The sequence below is a fragment of the Ascaphus truei genome, chromosome 1, assembly GCF_040206685.1.
Source record: "Ascaphus truei isolate aAscTru1 chromosome 1, aAscTru1.hap1, whole genome shotgun sequence".
In the NCBI taxonomy this organism is placed as follows: Eukaryota; Metazoa; Chordata; class Amphibia; order Anura; family Ascaphidae; genus Ascaphus; species Ascaphus truei.
Genome location: NC_134483.1, coordinates 275,198,121 through 275,218,504, shown reverse-complemented (window position 1 = coordinate 275,218,504; position 20,384 = coordinate 275,198,121). Strand labels below are relative to the sequence as shown.

Sequence of the window (20,384 nt, the reverse complement as noted above, 5' to 3'; positions counted from 1 at the left end):
GGAGGTTTGCCGAACTGCTCACCGCCTCCCTTGGGTATTCGGCTGGCTCCCACTGCTAGGTGTCTGAAATTAGAACTCCCCTCTTTGCGCCCGTCAGGAAAGATGACGTTACGGCTGCAGGGCTGGTGTGCTACGGATCGCCTCCAAGTCCAAAATAGGTCCACTCAACGTGTTTCGCCCAGCTAGCAAGAACTGTTGTCGGCTTCGTCAGGAGTGTGTGTAATGGTATACAGATGGCTCTTATATACCCTTTGCATGTGCTCAATCAAATAAATAATCAATTAAAAAATCTAATCAGCTCTTATTGAACTCGGGATAAGTCTGGATACAAACTTAGGACATCTTGTATCTTTAAAAGGTTATACATAACTCTGAATAAGACGTAATCAATGGTTATGACACATGGAGGAACATACATAATAATTCACACAGTGTATTTGATGCTACGCATCCAAAAGAGAGTGATCATATATGATACAATATAATGCAGTCCCCCTGTTGGGCGACATAGGTTATAAAATGTCATTAGACAATTACATTTTCAATTGGTGAATCCTGTCACCACCGTGACATAGTATGGTATTGATTTTAAGGGACTTATCCTTGTACAGTCTATATATAATAGGGAACTCAATATAAGATAAAATAAAGATCCAATGAAATTATATCAGATATATATATATACAGTTTTGAGGGGTTCAGAAACATCAACCAAATTTCGCTATCTTAAAATCCTCTTGGTGAGATTATCTATTAGATTTTATCTTGTCCTTAATATTCGTTGCAACACATCCAACAGAGGGTAATCACTCATGATGTAAATACAACACAATACAATCCCCTTATTAGGCAATATAGGTTATGAAATGTCATTGATCGATTACATTTGAAAAATGATGAATGAAGTCCTCACCTTAGCATAGTGTAATAATTATTTATTTACGGGGACAATTGTCTGCACAATACATGTTTAGATGTTATTCTATGACCAAGGAGGCGCGAGCTTCCCCCCCCCCCTTCCTATTACTCCTCTACATAAAACATACAAATAACGAGAGGACACATTTATGGAGGTAAAAGGCCGCGGCTTATTTATTAAACACAAATGGGGATAGCGTACCACCTGTCCGCGCCAGAATGCTCAGAGCTGGGCAACGCAAAGGGGGCACCCGGAAGTACGTCCCGGTGACCTACCCCCTCGCTTCAAACCCCCTGGTTAGCAGCCCCGAGCCACTTCTGGCGGGACAAGCACCTACCCCCCCCCAAACTGCCGCCGCGACAAAGCAATTGGTCCACTGACCCCTCCATCATAATCTTGTCTTCCTTGTTTCAAATATTCTCTTACTTATCTGCAAAAGAAATGTTAACACTGAAAACAAATTTTTTTTTTTTTTTTTTTTTAATTAACTTAACTCAAAGGGATGGGTGGGTGGGAAACTGCTCCAACGCCACGGAACAAGTGACAGTTGCTTGTTCCTTGGCTCTAATTTGAAACCCAACCGCTCCAACTGACTCCCTGATCGCGCTCGCGACCACCAAACCAGATTGGGGGGGGGCACACCCCCCGGTCAATTGCTGTTGCCACCCATACGGGCTAGGCCAGCTCTATATATAGCATAGAGCCTCTAAAATGGAGATTAGGTAAGGAGCTAATTTTAGGAAACAGGGGACAAAGGGAACTCACTAAAAATATGAGGTGTATCGAAAATCTAGTACAGTATGTGTATATATACTTATCATATTATATTCAGAGACATTACATGTAGGTTTGTGTGAAAAAATATTTTATCCGTTTGTAATTGTCTCATTTTCAATAGGATATTGGAGGTGGAAATGGGTATAAGTTTGTTCTACATCTTACAATACATACCCACTCATGGTAAACATGGTAAACTAAAATTAGCTCCTTACCTAATCTCCATTTTAGAGGCTCTATGCTATATATAGAATAACATCTAAACATGTATTGTGCAGACAATTGTCCCCGTAAATAAATAATTATTACACTATGCTAAGGTGATGACTTCATTCATCATTTTTCAAATGTAATCGATCAATGACATTTCATAACCTATATTGCCTAATAAGGGGATTGTATTGTGTTGTATTTACATCATGAGTGATTACCCTCTGTTGGATGTGTTGCAACAAATATTAAGGACAAGATAAAATCTAATAGATAATCTCACCAAGATGATTTTAAGATAGCGAAATTTGGTTGATGTTTCTGAACCCCTCAAAACTGTATATATATATCTGATATAATTTCATTGGATCTTTATTTTATCTTATATTGAGTTCCCTATTATATATAGACTGTACAAGGATAAGTCCCTTAAAATCAATACCATACTATGTCACGGTGGTGACAGGATTTACCAATTGAAAATGTAATTGTCTAATGACATTTTATAACCTATGTCGCCCAACAGGGGGACAGCATTGTATTGTATCATATATGATCACTCTCTTTTGGATGCGTAGCATCAAATACACTGTGTGAATTATTATGTATATTCCTCCATGTGTCATAACCATTGATTACGTCTTATTCAGAGTTATGTATAACCTTTTAAAGATACAAGATGTCCTAAGTTTGTATCCAGACTTATCCCGAGTTCAATAAGAGCTGATTAGATTGTTTAATTGATTATTTATTTGATTGAGCACATGCAAAGGGTATATAAGAGCCATCTGTATACCATTACACACACTCCTGACGAAGCCGACAACAGTTCTTGCTAGCTGGGCGAAACGCGTTGAGTGGACCTATTTTGGACTTGGAGGCTTTCCGTAGCACACCAGCCCTGCAGCCGTAACGTCATCTTTCCTGACGGGCGCAAAGAGGGGAGTTCTAATTTCAGACACCTAGCAGTGGGAGTCAGCCGAATACCCAAGGGAGGCGGTGAGCAGTTCGGCAAACCTCCATTTTCACCATTTGTGTGATACATGCATGATTTTGATTGACACATTGTAAGTGCGCATTTTTAAACCTTCGTTTTATAAAGATTTATCTATCAAATTGATCGCACTATGTAGTCTTCTCTCTCATCCTACATATAATACATTGATTGCTGAAGGAGCGTTTAAAAGAGGGGTCCTGACTGCAACGATCTGTATGGGTGGCAACCCTATTTGCCAACTGCCTTTGACTTGCTGACGTCCTGTGAGTAGATTAACCATATGAGCCAAGACACAATCTGAAATTCCATTGAATTCATTACTGTACGTCTGCACTTATTTGTGTACCTTCTGTTTTCTTTTCCCCATATGCTCCCCCTGGATTGTTTGAGATACTGCTTTAACCGTTGGAACCCGTGAAACAGGTCCCACCAGAGCGTTTGAGCTGGGTGTTTAAAAACATTATCTTTTTCATCACCTTAACACTTTTTTATTTATATTTTATCACAGTTTCTTTTAAGTTGTTCGCGCCTTTATCACTTTTTTCACTATATCACTCATATTATGAATGTACAGAAATAATAATAAAATAAAAAAAGTTTAAACACTTTCCCACTCATGCTTGCAAAATTATGCAGGACACCCTGTGCTCATGCTTGGAGAGTTGGTGATGTCACCGCTCTCAGTGACAGCGTGGACGCAGCCTAATTTTGCAAGTGCGAGCTGCTGAAATATGTAAGTATTTAGACATATTTGTATTTACATTGTATACCGTTTAATAAAGGTTTTTTTTTTCCATGTGATTTTGATTACATCAGGCAGGGGGGCTCGAGAAAATTCATGGATAAAAAGGGGAGCTCGGCATAAAAAGTTTGCTCACCCCTGTAGTTAAGACATTCCCCAACATATATAGCAAGATAGTCTTGTTTTCTAGTGTAAGGGGGTCACTCCAGGTTCCCCTGCTTTTCCTTTGCCCCCTGCCTTACCCCTGTGACAGTGGGGGAAGGGGGCGGCGACTTCTCCCGGTGGGCGCCGCCATCTTGGTTGTGACGCAAGGTTCGCGCAATGCGCAGAGGTTGGCAAGGGTAGCGGTGGCCATTACAAGTGTGCAGGAGCTCTGGGAAGTTGCGCAGGTGCAGTTAAGCGTAGCGGCAGCCATTACAGCTTCGCACAGGCGCAGGAGAGATCGCGCACGCGGTTCCCATAGGAAAGAGGTCCTGAGTGGACTACATCTCCCAGCAGCCTCTGGGGAATGCCCTATGATCCCTGTCACATGCAGTCAGACAGCCACTCATGCTGCAAAGAAGATACAATGTTGTGTGCAGACAGGGATTGTTGAGTCAGGCTGAGGACACAAAGGGGGAAAGAAGAGGGGCAGAGAGCTGGGAGCTTATGCCCTAGGCCAGAAATCCCCAGGCTAGAGTTGAGGCCCTGACTCCCCACTAGTGAGGGTGGGTGTTCATAGGGACGGGCCTTTAGGTAAGGACCCTGTGCCCCTTCAGCTGTGTGCTAGGCAGGGACCTAGTGACAGACCCTGTGCAGTTCATTAGTGTATGGAGAGAGAGAGACCCTGTGCAGTTACTAGTGCAGGGACCAGTGTAGTGTATGCTGCATGTTGCTGATACAGAGACTGTATTGCTGATGTTGCTGATACAGAGACTGTCCTTATGGTGGGACGTTCGGCTGGACCCCATCCACGCGGAGGTACAGATCAGCGCTGGACCAAGCGGTGCCGGTAGATCCTTTGCGAAGACACCCAGGTGTAGAGACACCTGGGCAGGTATTTACAACCTTCCACACGTGCACCAAGTTTAACTTGCTCCTCACATGTGACAGGCCTGTTCACACACTTGGGTGGGCTTGGACTCTCTGGACACGGGGTTGGGAAGGGGGTGTAAGGGTATAGCCCAGTAGGGGCTAAGGAGGTTATAGCCCAGTTAGGGGAAAGGTTATAGTTGCCAGCTAGTGGCAGAGGGTGGTACATATATCTTGTTGTGTATTGCTGATGTATGTGTTAAGTTACATTCTGCATATAGTAAAGACCGTTGCTATTTTACATCCAGTGTATGTGTTCATTTGTATGTGTCCTGCGAGGAACAACTCCCGCTCTGCTGGGAGCCATCGCAGGTGGAGGCGCTGAACCATATAGTAGTAGTAAGAGTAATTCACCCCAGGTTCCCCGTGGCGGAAGCTCAGCCCTCCTGGTGGCCAAACAGGTACAGCACCACACTGATAAGTAGTCAGATACACCTACCCACCCTAATATCACTTAGGGTGCACTATTTTCTTGTTTAATAAGACATTCAGATTATACAGTATGTGAAGATATTCTCTAGTTTTGTATGTTAAAATTATCTTTCTCCTTATTGGATTAAGATATTATTCTCTTATTTGTAGATGAAGACATTCTCTTTAATCTCTACTGTATATGAAGATATTCCTATTTAGATAATATTCACTAATTTACATTATTGTTCGTACTCCATTTTGTCTATTTATTCAACGCCAATAGTTGATATTTTGGCATATAAATGTACATGTATGCTCCTTTAACTACCTGTTGGTGTGATTGATCCTATGATAGGGTTAGTTGATCCCTGGGTTTCAATGTTTACCACAGTTTTTTTTAGACTTTTTAGTCTTTAACAGACATTTTATTAAAATTGATAGTTACTTATCATTATTACTAACTTTATATGCTTTTTGTTATGTTGTTAGTATTAATTAATTAATTGTTCAATGTTAGTTGATGTTATGTACTGTTATGTTTTACGTTTTTATCAAGCATGTGTGTTAGGCATTTTCCTTGTTTCAACACTAATTGGACGGCTATTAGTTAATGGTGCGATTCCCATAGGCTGAAATACTGTTCAGCTCCGGTACTTAAACAGTGCCTGGGAATCCTAAAACCAACCCCCTTAAGAAGTGTCGCTCTGACACGAGACGCGTTGTGATGAGGTCATATGCAGCGAAGCACTGTCCGTGACGACGGGTGACGGGCAACGGAGCTGCCATCCAACATAGCCATGAGGACACAGAGTATAGAACTGATCTGGCTTTTTGACTGGCTGGAACCGCTTTCCTTCCTTTTTATAACTGGGAACCTTTGCATTGTGGAGCTCCAGTGATGTGAAGTTTGTTCCTCGTGGTGTTGCGGATGATTGGGATCACTGTGATCCACATTTATTTTATGTAAGTTGTATGTGTTCCATTTGCATATATAAATTGTATTTTATTTTGACTAATTTTGTCTTTGTTCTTTTTCCTTTGCCCCCCTTTTGTGTGTTTACGTTTGGAAATTGCCCCGCAGATCACGGGAGACTGGGAGCGGCATGGAGAACTACATAGACTAAGGAGATAGAAGCCAAGGACAGTGAGCACCACTTTTCTTTAAAGACCCCCTCTATACACACAAACACACTCGTCAACCCCACCCTCTATATACACAAACACACTCTGCAGTCCCCATACACACTGTGCAGCCTCTACACCCACAAAACACACTGCAGACATCCTCCACCCTCTACACTCACAAAACACACAGCAGCCCCCCTTCTACACCCAGAAACACACTGCAACCCTTGTAATCCCACAAAACTGCAGGTACACACACAAAAACACACTCTGAAGCTCTCATCCACTCTCTACACCTACTGACACACTGCAGATACACACCAACAAAACAGATTGCAGCATCCACAAAACACACACCAGCAGGCCCCCCTCCCTACACCCTGCAGCCCCTGTAAACCCATACACTGCAGACACACACACACCAACAAAACACTCTCCACCCACAAGACACACTGCAGCTCCCCTCTCTGCACCCACAAAACACACTGCAGAGACACACACAAACCAACAAAACAGGCTGTCACCTCTACATCCGCAAAAACACACACCAGCAACCCCCTCCCTACACCCACTGCAGCCCCCTGTAAAGCCACACACTACAGGACAGACACACACACACACACACGCAAAACACTCTGCACCCCTCCCCACACACTGAAGACACACACACACTGTAGCCCACTTCTACACACACAAAACACACACACACCAACTAAACAGATTCTGCTGCCCCCTCTACACCCACAAAACACACACCAATAAAACACTCTGGTGCCCCATTTACACCCACAAACACATGAACAGAATAGACACACACACCAATAAAACACTCTGCAGCCCCCCCCCCCCTAGAGCCACAAAACGCACAACAGACACACAACCCTTTCCCCTCACTCTCCTGTGAGGAGCTATCTGCAGGCAGGGTAGGGGAGCTGTCAGTGCCTTGCTGCTGCATCCTGTCCAATCACCTCCCCTGTATAAGAGCTGATCTCATTCTTTGTGAATGAGAACTGAAAGCTAATTGGTTGAAAAACTTGGCAGGGTGCCAAAAATTCCAGGCCATTACCTGCCAGGTCAGGGTTCCTACTGCTCTAAGCACTACTAAGCATGGCTATTATGCATAGCACAACACCCCAAACTGCACGGCATTAATCCATTTGGGAGAAGGGAACTCGTGCAGAATAGTGAGAGTCTGAATACGGCTCAGACATGGGTTCAGCTTTACTGTAACTCTATCTTATTGACTATCGTACCTAAAACATGGTACCAAGGAAGGAACATCTTGCTGTCTCTATCTGCTTAAGACTTTGTGTATCTCATCATTGTATAGACACCTGGTGGAAAACAAATTATATCTATGGCGCTCGGCTTATATAGAATAATTATACATTTGTAAAGGATATATACAACCAGAAATGATGATGCTGGCAGATCCAATATGATACTCCACGTATGGATGATCAAACATGAAACGAAAAATAAAGATACATAGTACAATACTGTAAAACACTTAATGACAAACAGAGAAAACAGATGCTGAGATGAACAGGTGACTATAATGATTATAAAAAAACACATTTAATATAACACAATGAATCATACAATTAATAAACACAATTAAAATAACAAATGAATGAATATGGGTCCCACTAGTACAATCCTGCTGTGGCAAGAGTGCCCGCTTACCAGAAGATGTAGGAAGTAGGCAGTGGATAATCAGAGAGTATCCCCTCTCATCTGTGGCTACTCCATGCACTCCTCACCGACATCGGCGCCATGTTGTTATAAGCCATGGCTAGGGTATGGGACGGCAGCCCTGCTCACGCTGGGACAGACCTCTGCAGCTCTCTGTATTCAACAGCTCGATACATATGTACCAGGGAAATCCTACTATCGATCGCCTGTAGCAGATTCACCAAATCCATGGCCCGCTGTGCTGTGAAGATGGTAGTGCAAATTTGTCCGCGATCACTTGGCGGGAAACTCGGTAGGTAGTGAAGCAGTATGTACGTGGGACCACCCTATGCATTTCGGAAGACCAGGCTTCCTTCCTCAGGGTCCATGCTGTCAAAAATATTATATCTGCAACACATGTGTAGCTTGCAAATATAGTACGAAGAGTCTTTCTTTCACCTCTACTAAAACTGCTAGAACACATACTATTAAACAACATATTACCTGCATTAGTATTAATGTCATCTATCTCCTTGAATGTCCTTGTGGTCTGCAGTATGTGGGTATGACCACCAGGCCCATAAAACGCAGACTGTACGAGCATATTTATAATATTAAAAAAGGCTTGATCACACATAGCGTATCTAATCATTTTCTCCAGGCGCACGATAAAGACCCCAGAGGTCTTAAATGTATGGCCATAGAAGTCCTCGCGCCTCATTGGCGAGGAGGCAATATCACTACTCTTCTGGTGAGACGAGAATCCTTTTGGATCTATGAACTTCACACTTTGACGCCTATGGGTCTTAACATAGATTTTGATCTTAAATCATTTCTACATGTATGTATTCATTATGTCACCTAGCAGTTGAGATATCTCTACTGCGCATGTCCAGGACTTTAGAATTAGTATACTGTACCTTTAAATTGGGACTATAAGTACATGGACGCACAGGGACTTTATTATCATTTACACACCCCTGAGGAAGGAAGCCTGGTCTTCCGAAACACGTAGGGTGGTCCCACGTACATACTGCTTCACTACCTGCCGAGTTTCCCACCAAGTGATCGCGGACGAATTTGCACTACCATCTTCACAGAACAGCGGGCCACGGATTTGGTGAATCTGCTACAGGCGATCGATAGTAGGATTTCCCTGGTACATATGTATCGAGCTGTGGAATACAGAGAGCTGCAGAGGTCTGTCCCAGCGTGAGCAGGGCTGCCGTCCCATACCCTAGCCGTGGCTTATAACAACACGGCGCCGATGTCGGTGAGGAGCGCATGGAGTAGCCACAGATGAGAGGGGATACTCTCTGTTTATCCACTGCCTACTTCCTACCATCTTCTGGTAAGCAGGCACTCTTGCCACAGCAGGATTGTACTAGTAGGACCCATATTCATTCTTTATATTAATTGTGTTTATTAATTGTATGATTCATTGTGTTATATTAGTGTTTTTTTATAATACTTAGTCACCTGTTGATCTCAGCATCTGTTTTCTCTGTTTGTCATTAAGTGTTTTACAGTATTATACTATGTATCTTTATTTTTCTTTTCATGTTTGATCATCCATACGTGGAGTATCATATTGGATCTGCCAGCATCATCATTTCTGGTTGTATATATCCTTTACAAATGTATAATTATTCTATATAACCCGAGCACCATAGATATAATTTGTTTTCCACTATACAGTATATCACCTGACGTCAGTGTTATATCGCAGGCAGCCAGCTGATCACCTATACTATATATTATTAACTTCAGGAATTAGCGCTACCTTATCTGTTTTTTCTATTGTATAGACACCTACCTTTGGGTTTAAAACTACAGAGGCAGCATGCACAACAGATAATTACTGTGTCAATCATCCCTCAAGTGAAACTTTCGGATCCACAAGAAAGCTGCAACAGAATCTATTTCCAGGGCAATCTGCAGCTGCTGTCCTAATAGCAATACTTCTATACACTACATTTGATCACATATGGTATATACCAATTCAATAGATATACACTAATCATGAACAGTATTTCTGAAATGAACCTTAAACTGTGAGTGAACCTGCTTAAACTTGTGTGTATCTCACAAACTGCATAAGACCCTTACCTTTGGGTTTTAACTACAAACACAGCCTGCACAACAGCAGACTTCTAGTAACTCTCTCATTCAGTGCCAGCTCCAATTAGAGATGCTGCATGCACAGTAGCTTAATTTAGCTCCTAGCAATTGTCAAAGAGTCTGTCCTGCGCTTCCGTGTGCAGAGCAGCAATCTGATAATGTCAGACACTGGGGCATAACACGAGGGAGCTCCGCTTGGCCACAGTTAATTTATTTCCAAAATTAATTGGTTCATTCAAATGTGGACATTGTAAAATATGTCCGAATATGCTTAAGACAAAACATTTTTCAAACCATGATGAAACACGTAGATTCCCTATCAGAACCTTTATATCATGCCAGACCAATTTTGTGATTTATTTACTAAAATGCGGATGTAATAAACAATATGTAGGGCTAACAAGTAGAGCCCTAAAAATCAGCATCATGGAACATCTTAGACTTATTAAAAATCACGACACGACACATCCGGTACCAATGCATTTCAATGTGTGTCCGTTGGGTTCTGTAGAGAATTTTCAATGTTGTGCCATTGAACATATTGCATTACCCCCTCGGGGAGGGGATAGAATAAAGATCTTGCATCAGAGAGAGGCCCATTGGATATGTACATTAAACTCTCTACAGCCCAACGGACTCAATATTGACTGGGATCTGCGCTGTTTTCTTTAAGATTATCAGGATCATATGTTTCTAGGGTGAGTGCATTTAGTATATCCTATGATAGGATTGCTTTAAACTTATGCAATTATTTTGTTCATTATGCCTAGAGGCTCTGTGGCTGTTTCTTAACTTGTATCTCCCACACACACACCCCCATCTTTACCCACCCCTTTCCCTCCCCCCCCTCTCCCCTTCCCTTCTTTTCCTCTCTCCCTCCCTCCCCCCCACCTTCCTGCAGCTCCCCTTCCCCTCCCCCCCCCCAGCCCCTCTTTCCTTTGTTCTCTTCTTTTTTCATTTACCTGGTTGCGCTTAATATACAATGTTGAAGCAGCAAAATTTATATGTTCATTACTTAGTGTGCGGTTTATGGTTTTTCTGTAATGAAATGCATGCACACATTATATAAGTATGAGGCTGCTAAGCAATATATAATATTGATTTAAGGGATTCAACCAGGCACTAGCAGTGTTTTCAGCAGTTTTTTAATTTTCTTTATATACCCTTAATGAGTAACCTGAGCCTAATTCAATACATGCTTAGATTATGAATGCTAGGACATTCCAAGAATCAACGACATGGTATCCCAACAACAGTTTATTTATAGGATCACCTTATATGGGGAACTTGTCAACAGGCATAGGCATTGAGGTGGTTAATGTTTTAATCTTTTATGCCGTTTTCGCGGGCTTTTATTGTATTTAATCAGGCAGCTTCCGCTTCTCCCCACTCCAAGACGAAGCCCTATCCTTGAGGGTGAAACGCGTAGAGGGGGAGAATGCGGTGTTAGCCCTTGTGTGTTTTGCCAATAAAGTTTGTTGAAGAACTCCAGGAGCCTCTCTGACTCAGACATGCGCAGTTGCGCTGAATCCACCATTGTTTCAGCTCCTAGCAGTCTGAAACTGATCACTAAGGGCTGGGACCCGCTGCGCCCGGCGGCACGGGCGACTACACAGGCTTTCCCCACCAGCAGGGGAATCCTCCCGAGCCGGTCCCGGTCCCCCCTGGCTGCACAGCTCACTACACGCTGTGACGCGTCAGCCGCTAGGGGATACAAGAGAATTGTAATCCCTAGCTTCGACGCGTCACGTGGTGTGGCTGTGAGCCAATGAGGAGGGGAGGCTTTGGGAGGAGAGGCTTCGGGGAGCGGGGAGGAGTGTGGAGTGTCTGCCTCTGTGTGTGTGTGTGTGTGTGTGTGTGTGTGAGAGAGAGTGCCTGCGTGTGTGTGAGTGCCTGCATGTGTGTGAGTGTGTTGCTTGTGATTACTTCAATCAGCAGCTCCAGCCCGAGCCCGTGGAGGGAGGGGGGGGGGGGGGGAAGAGTAGCGGGCCCCTCCGCTCAATCCTCCCACTCCCGCCCACCTCCCGCTCCCAACAGACCGCGTATCGCGGTCTGTGTATGTCAGCGCCTCGCCTGTCTGCAGTGCGGGAGCGCTGATGGAGTGAGCGGGGCCTTAGCCTAAGAATCCTGCTTCAGTCAGTGCTAAATTCTAATTAGCAATCATCCCTCAACAGAAACTTTCTATGATCCACAAGAAAGCTGCCCGAAACATCTATCTCCAGGGCAAATCTGCAGCTGCTGTCCTAATAGCAAAACGTCTATACACTTTTTGATCACATATCGTATATATCAATTCAGTAGATATTAATCAATCATGAACAGTAGTTCTGAAATTAACATTAAACTTATTTAACAGCCTTAGTGTCTTTGGGGCTCTATTTATTATTATTTTTCTCTTAACCTGTGTACTCACTACTGCATGCATGAGGTATGCAGTAAACATATGTTAACACTGCAATCAGGATCGCAAGTGAGTCCACTTGTACCACCTGTGCACACTAACACTTGTGCTCTCAACTTCTAACGTGACGTATTCATGTCTATTACCCTAGACACACAGACCAGAGATTTCTAAGAACCCTCTGCTACACTAAGCGCCAGTCTCCTTTTGGCAGATATCCCCACCAACTGTGTCGGTCGTATTCTCTTGGGATCACACGCAACCTCTGCAGATAGTATATAAAAGTAACTAGTGTTCACCAGAACTTCAATAGATACAATTAGTCTATGACACAGACATTTAGCACTCTTTATTTCATTTTTGTGCATGTATCAGTTTACTAAGAAGACTTGACACTAGTTACACTAACGGGCACTGGTTACAGGTACATTATTTACCATACCTAGAATAAACCTTTTACAGTGAGTCTAACCACTGAATTATGTGTATTATTTCTATCACCTGTATGCCTATTTTAACAAACGTATTAAAAGTTGTACATTTTAAGTAACCAACTTAACAAAACCAAACAGTGAGGACAAGACCGTCACAGAGGTCCTGCTAAGCAGAATCTTGCTGCTCCAATACCCAGCTCTTCATTACTCTTTTATATCTGTGGTGCACCAACTAAGGGATTTCTTTCTTCTCTGTAACCCAGTGTACGTTTGTCTGCATATCCACTATCTCCCAGGTAGCACACAGATCTCTGCATTACGGGTTAGAGTGAGCTTTTTCTCAATTTATATATTATCCTTACTAGAGCTGCATTTTCCTTTAAGTTAATCCATTGTAGTTATTTATTTGCCTACCGCATACATTATTCTATGCACGGTTTATTTAATTCACTATTCTAATTTGAGCGCTGGTATACGTACGTACGCTTGTGTGGGTAAAAAGTGACAAAAACCCTCCACAGTAAAGCATATAGGAAATGGAAATATTACTGTATGCACATTTGCATGTCTTAGACAGGTCTGCAACCCCACCTTTCACCATTATCACCCAGCACACAGCACTTCCACTGCAGCAAGGGATTCTTGGAAATTACATGGAAATGAGTACACAGTGCCACCCTTTGCATCAAAACCATATAACATGGTTCCTTGTAAGCTTTTGCTTGCTGCATTTCAAAGCTTTAAGCACAGCTTAGGTTAAGATGCATAGCCAGTAAACCCACCCACAGACAGCCGTTTCGACCTTAATGGGTCACAGTAGGGTGGGGTTGGTTATACTGGCTTTGCAAAATGAAGCTTAGGATAGGGTTCACCACAAATAGTTACATTATGGTGCTAAAAAAAAAAGTGACAAAAACCCTCCACAGTAAAGCATATACTGTAGCAAATGAAAATATTACTGTATGCTCATTTGCAGGTCTTAGACAAAGCAAAGCCAGTATAACCAACCCCTATATCCCCTGCACTAAGACACACCCCTACAAATCCTCCTCACACATTCTCTTTCTATCCATGCTTCTGGGGGATCTCTCCCAATCCTGGTCCCTGCCTTATTTCTGTATGCTCTCATCCTCGCCATCCACATACAACTTCTCCTTCTGGTGTCAACCCCTCTAACCTCACATATATCCCCTGTCACCATCCCTCCTCTCTCCCGTGCCGTTTGGAATGCTCACTCCCTCTCTAACAAGTTCCTCTCTGTGCATGGATTTCTTTTTCTCACCCTCAGTTCCCGTTTGCTATAACAGACTTGGCTCACGCAGTCTGACTGCACTGGAAGCTGCCCTCTTATGGTGTCCTTTCTCCCATACTCCACCCCCTGACAGCAGGGGTGGAGGTGTGGGGCTCCTGCTCTATCTGCCATTACCAAACCCTTCCTACCTACTCCTCCCTCTTGCTTTTCCCTCCTTTGAGGCCAACACTATCCTTCTCCCATCCTACCCCTCTTCCCAACTCTCCATCACTTCATCTATCACTCACCTATCTCTTATTCATCCCCCTTCTGTGTGTCTCACACTGAATCCTGGCTCTCTCTGACTCCTGTTCTCTTTGGGGACTTCAACTGACACATTGATGACCTCTCCCTTGCGCTTCCCGCTTTCACTCTAACCTCTTCTTTTGGTCTTCAACAGTAGACTGCAGCCAGCACCCACAAGGATGGCCACTATCTAGACCTGGTTTTCACTAAACTTCAGATTTCTCCATTTCCCCTTTTTCTCGCTGACCAGCACATCTCTTACTTCTCCCCTTAATCTTTGTAGAGACCTGCGCTCCATTAGCCTACCAGCATTTGATTCCACTTTACGCGCTTCCCTCTCTGTTCTGCTACAGACCCAGCCAACCTGGTCAGGAACTACAACTCTGCACCATCCACATGCCCCGCTTTCTCTGCTGTTCACCATTTGAACCCCAGACCCAGGCTAAATTCCCACATGTGCATGCTGCACTCATTCCTCAGAACATCTCTGGAGGAACTCCCTCTCGCTGACTTTCACTACAAATGTATGCTATCCTGTGTCAACTCTGCCCTCAAGACATACACACTGTTGTGTCTTTGACTCCCTACTCAGACCACACTCTGCTGCCTGTTCTGCTTCCTCCATCTCACCTCAGGAATTTTACTTGAAATAGTCAGCGAAGGTGGAATCCATACGTCAGGCCATCCCCTCTGTATGCTCTTCCCATCCTACCCCTCTTCCCAACTCTCCTCCTGCATTCCTTGACACGCCGCTCACAGAGGATGTGTCATTGCTGATCTCATCTCCCTCTACCACTTGCCCTCTTGACCCCATTCCCTCCCATCTGCTATAAGCTCTTGCTTCTACTATAATCCCTTATGCTTACATTTTTTTTAACTCCTCCCTCTACTCTGGTATCTTTCCCTTTTCCTTCAAAACATACAACAGTTATACCATTACTCAACAGCAACCTTGATCCTACCCATCTTTCCAACTATCGACCTGTCTCCCTTTAAACTCTTTGAAAGTTTTGTATTCTCATCACCTATTCTCCTAAATCCTCAACAATCTAGCTTCCACACTGCTCAATGCACTGAAAACCGCCCTCACTAAAATAACTAATGACCTCCATGCTGCCAAAGACAGAGGTCATTACACTGCACATATTACTCGACCTCTGCAGCATTTGATTCTGTGGCCAACCCTCTTCACATTCTCCATACTCATGGCATCCGTAACAAAGTTCTAACCTGAATCTCCTCTTGCCATCGTACTTCCAGTCTCTTTCTAACCTCCATCAATCTGTGGGGTACCCCAGGGCCCTGTCCTGGGACCCTTTCTCTTTTCACACTCTAGGTGACCTAATCACATCTCTTGGGTTCAAATATCACCTCTATGCCGACGACACAAATGTACTTTTCTACCCCTGACCTTACACCTGCTGTACAGACCAAAGTTTCTGAATGTCTCTCTGCTATATCATCCTGGGTGGCCCTCCGTCTACTTAAATTTAACAGAAACAGATCTCCTCATGCTTCCAAACCTAGCCCTATTACCTCCTTCCACATTGTTGCATTACTATAATTCATCCAGTAGCCCAGCACGCTGTCTGGGGCCACACACTACTCATTCAAAAGGTAGCAAAAAAAATAGTTGTTTTTTCCTCTGCAATATTAGTAATACATGCCCTTTCCTCTGTTGCTCAACTGCATCAACTGACAGACCCTCATTCTCCCATCTAGACTACTGTAACCGCCTGCTGTCTGGCTTTCCTGCATCCCCTACAATGTATACCAAATGCTGTTGCCAGAATTATTCTGAATTCTACTACAGACGCGCATACCAGAACACCCTCTTTCGGTCTCTGTATCTACTCCCTACCAACCGATTAGGTTTTAAGCACTTTGGAGCAGGAACTCCTTTTCTTAAATGTTACTTATGTCTGAAGCACTTCTCCCCTTTGTGTTTATATTTGTTATTTATATGATTGTCATGTGTATTACTGTGGTGAAGCGCTATGTACATTAATGGCCATACATATATTCCAGTTGACATACATTCCTGGTGTTTTCCAGTTGACATAGCAGGTATTTTACCAAATCTGTCAAAAGAACCTTCCCAAACAAATTTACACCTTCAGGTCAACAACCAGATTTTTCATACTGTATTGAAAGATCTTTGGCACATTGAAGGGTGGAGAGCATAAGCAGGTCTAGCAGGTTTCCCAATTTAATTTAGAGTATAGGAGTATTTTTTTTTAATCTGTTGAACAGAACCACAAAAAGTGCCCACTCACCAACTTGGGTCAAATAGTCAAAGTGCAAAATGTATAGAAAGTAGCATTCCAGATGTCCTTGTCTGAAATGTTGGCACTTAAGCAATAAATATTTGTGCTGATGGTTCTCTATACTTTATTTATCCTCTCGGATGCCTTCATAATGACCATAATAAATACTGTAAATAACATAATAAGCACATATTGCAAGTCCAATATCTAAATAATTATACTTTAGATTTAAGTTTAGTTTCGTCTGAACTCTTCCTGGAACATTTATGGTAGCCACAAAACTCCTTGTTATATCCATAAAGTGCATTCAAATTAATGGTCTTGATCACATCACAAATTAGTGAATATATCCCTTAGATGAATTGTTATAAGCGCAAAATTGGTTGTAAATGGATTAAATTTAATCTATTACCAGTGATGCATGCAATATATCAATTTGCCTTGTGATATAAAAAAAAAAAAAAAAAAGCCTGGCCTTGTTGGAAATAAGAGTTACACACTGCATTCAAAGCTTCTGATTTATTTCATCATAGAACTGTAAATAACAAAGTTTAGATGAGATCACACTTTTTAGAAGTGACCGTTACAAAAGCTGTTCAGATTCTCTTTATTGGCACATTAATTCATAAATTAGCTTCTTGGCTCTGCAGAATTGCACGCAACTTCAAAGGAATTTCCAGCTCCTGTGAAAGAAAGATGAAATTAAAGACCTTCATAAAGACTTTGGGGAAAATACTATACCAAATACAGATAACCAAGTGGCAAAGTTTTGGGAGTGTCCAACTTCCCTCCCCTTCTAAATAAGGAGATTCAAGCAGATTTACATTTTAATATTATTTTTGTAACTTTAATAGCCAATGCATCAAAACATAACCCTGTAATAAATGGCAATTCTCATACAAGTACTGTAACTTGAAAGCTGGTTTAAAATAGTTTGTAGCTCTGCCTAAAAAAGGTATACATCTTAAATGTCAGATTAGTAGTAGATACAATGTCCTGCATCCTCTATTTTTACTTTCTAAATATTAAACTAAGGAAATTATAAATTGCAAAATTGGGCACAATTTATATGAACTATATCTAATATTTATTAAAGATATTTTCACACCAGCTTAAAGCAGTCTCAGGACTACACTAATGAATAGGTTGTAATATAAAGCAGTGCAATACATTACTGAATAGTTATTGCAATGCACCATGTTATATTGAATAAAATAGCATTTTTCTATTCAGCACTATGTTCATTAACATTCATCAAAAGACTACATAAATGGCAAAATCACCAGGTTGAGATGTCTGCCTCTTGGAGGCAGAGTAACATTTCATTACATCAACTCATTTCCTACTAAAGCCCCAATTCAATAAGCTTTATATCAGGCGAAAATGAAATTTGAGTCAATTACAATGATGGGTCACCTCAAACTTTATAAGGGGCCTACGAGAACTCATACAGATTGTTGTCCATGGGTGTGGAATCACCGGCAAAGCTCTTCATATTGGAATGGGTGTGTATGACTGTGCACACCACTTGCCCAACTACTGTACAATAATACTTTGTGTAAAAGCCAAGACTTAAGTGGCTCAAGTTGAAGTTTGAAACTGACTGAGCCAGTCCTATTTTTAATCAGGAAATTCACAAGCCATAATGCTTTGTGGGAACTAAAATGATTAAAATATTGTATTCTATCCTGGAGCTTGAAAACTACGATATTAACAAGTGGATGGCATGCAAAAGATCTTACCCGTTCAGTATCAAACCCTTCTGAATCAAAGGCGTCATTGACAAAGGTTTCAGTTGACGCAAAGTTTTCAGTTTCTTCTTCTACATCCTTAGAAGCTTCTCGAGTCAGAGTTCTAGAAGATGCAGAGCTTAAAGTTCTGTGAACATTTTTATAAAAATACATTGGTTTCAGGTTTTTGTCTGAAACAAGCAGTTGTTACTCTAGTCAGTCATATTTTTTTTTTTTTTTTTTTAACAATTAGAATCTACTTTTGGAACTTCTTGTTGTGCGAGATAATTGGGGTTCATTTACTTGATAATGGTGCATCTACAGTACTTGAAGAAAACCAAGTGCCATTTGCATATGGATTTTGTGCAGGTTATGGGTTGAATGGAGATTATCGATTCTCTATATCACCATGTCAAATAAACCAAATCGATCATGTTCTGCTCTATATATCAAGCAACACTTCAGCTTTCCCTGCAAGTTATTAAAAGGGCAATGTTTGCTTTCCATACACATGTAAAGTGATTATCTTTAAAAATGTTTTAGAGTGCCGCTTTATAGTTGAAATCAGACATTTTTCTTTGCTAGAACTTGAAATTAGATTGTGAGCTCTGGGAGAAGTGTCACCTTTATGTCTGAAGCACTTCTTCCCACTATGTGCAATTAGTATGTATATGGTTGTCACGTGTATTACTGCTGTGAAGCGCCAAGTACAAGTGTTTTGATAAGGTATTAAATGGCAAAAGCCTGAAGCCTTATTCCATCCATTAAGTTTATAACTTCAAGAATTATTTTTGTGATCAAGGTCAGTGTCATACACAATAGGGACTTGGTCTCTAAACTATTTTAATGTGCAATGGGAAACACCATTGTTATCCTCAAGAACATTAAAAAATATTGCCAGAATCCAATTCTTCTCACAGGCAGAGTTCATTTCAACATTTTATAATGTTGAAATGACAGTTACAAGTTTGTATTGCTGAAAATATACAAATAGATAGTTAGGTCCAGAAATAATTGGACACTGATACAAGTTATTTCAGCTGTTTACCAAAATAAATTCAAGTTAGTTAAATAATGAATATGGGCTTAAAGTACAGCCAGTCAGCTTTAATGTGAGGGTATTTACATTCATATCGGAGGAAGTGTTTAGGAATTACTTCTCTTTAGTATATAGCCCCCTCTTGTTCAAGGGATCAAAAGTAATTGGACAATTGACACAAAAGCTTTTTCATGGACAGGTGTTGGCTATTCCTTTGTTATTTCATCAATTAAGCAGGTAAAATGTCTGGATTTGATTCCAGGTGTGACATTCACATTTGGAAGCTGTTGCTGTGAACTCAACATGCGGTCATAGGAGCTCTCAATGCAAGTTAAACAGGGCATCCTTAGGCTGCAAAAAAGATAATCCAGAGAGATAGCAGGAACATTAGGAGTGGCCAAAAACCGTTTGGTACATTCTGACAAAAAAAAAAAAAAAACGCACTGGTGAGCTCTGCAACACAAAAAGGCCTGGACGTCCACGGAAGACAGTGGTGAATGATCGTAGGATCATTTCCATGGTAAAGAAAAAGCCCTTCACAACATCCAGCCAAGTGAAGAACTCTCCAGGAGGTAGGCATATCATTATACAAGTCTACCATAAAGAGAAGACTGAGAGCAAATAGAGGGTTCGCCACAAGGTGCAAACCATACTGTAAGACTCAAGAATAGAAAGGCCAGATTATACTTTGCCAAACAATATCTAAAAAAGCCAGCCCAGTTCTGGAAAAGCATTTTTTGGACAGATGAAACCAAGATCAACCTGTACCAGAATGATGGGAAGAAAAAAATATGGCGAAGGCTTGGAACGGCTCATGATCCGAAGAATACCACATCTGTAAAACATGGTGGAGGCAGTTATGGCATGGACATGCATGGCTTACAATGACACTGGGTCACTAGTGTTTGATGATGCGGCAGAAGACA

At 41.9% G+C, this 20,384-nt stretch overlaps 1 protein-coding gene across 1 annotated transcript in view; it reads right to left on the bottom strand.

Moving 5' to 3' along the window:
* Positions 1–17,257: 17,257 nt before the first annotated feature.
* LOC142496247 (low-density lipoprotein receptor-related protein 2-like) overlaps positions 17,258–20,384 on the bottom strand; it is a 73,192-nt gene continuing 70,065 nt past the window's right edge. The window contains exons 33-34 of the mRNA XM_075602874.1: positions 18,432–18,567; positions 17,258–17,372 (exon numbers count right to left, since the gene is read on the bottom strand). Of these exons, the coding sequence (XP_075458989.1) occupies positions 17,313–17,372; positions 18,432–18,567 (196 nt within the window). The 3' untranslated portion in view covers positions 17,258–17,312. The remainder of the gene's footprint in view (positions 17,373–18,431; positions 18,568–20,384) is intronic.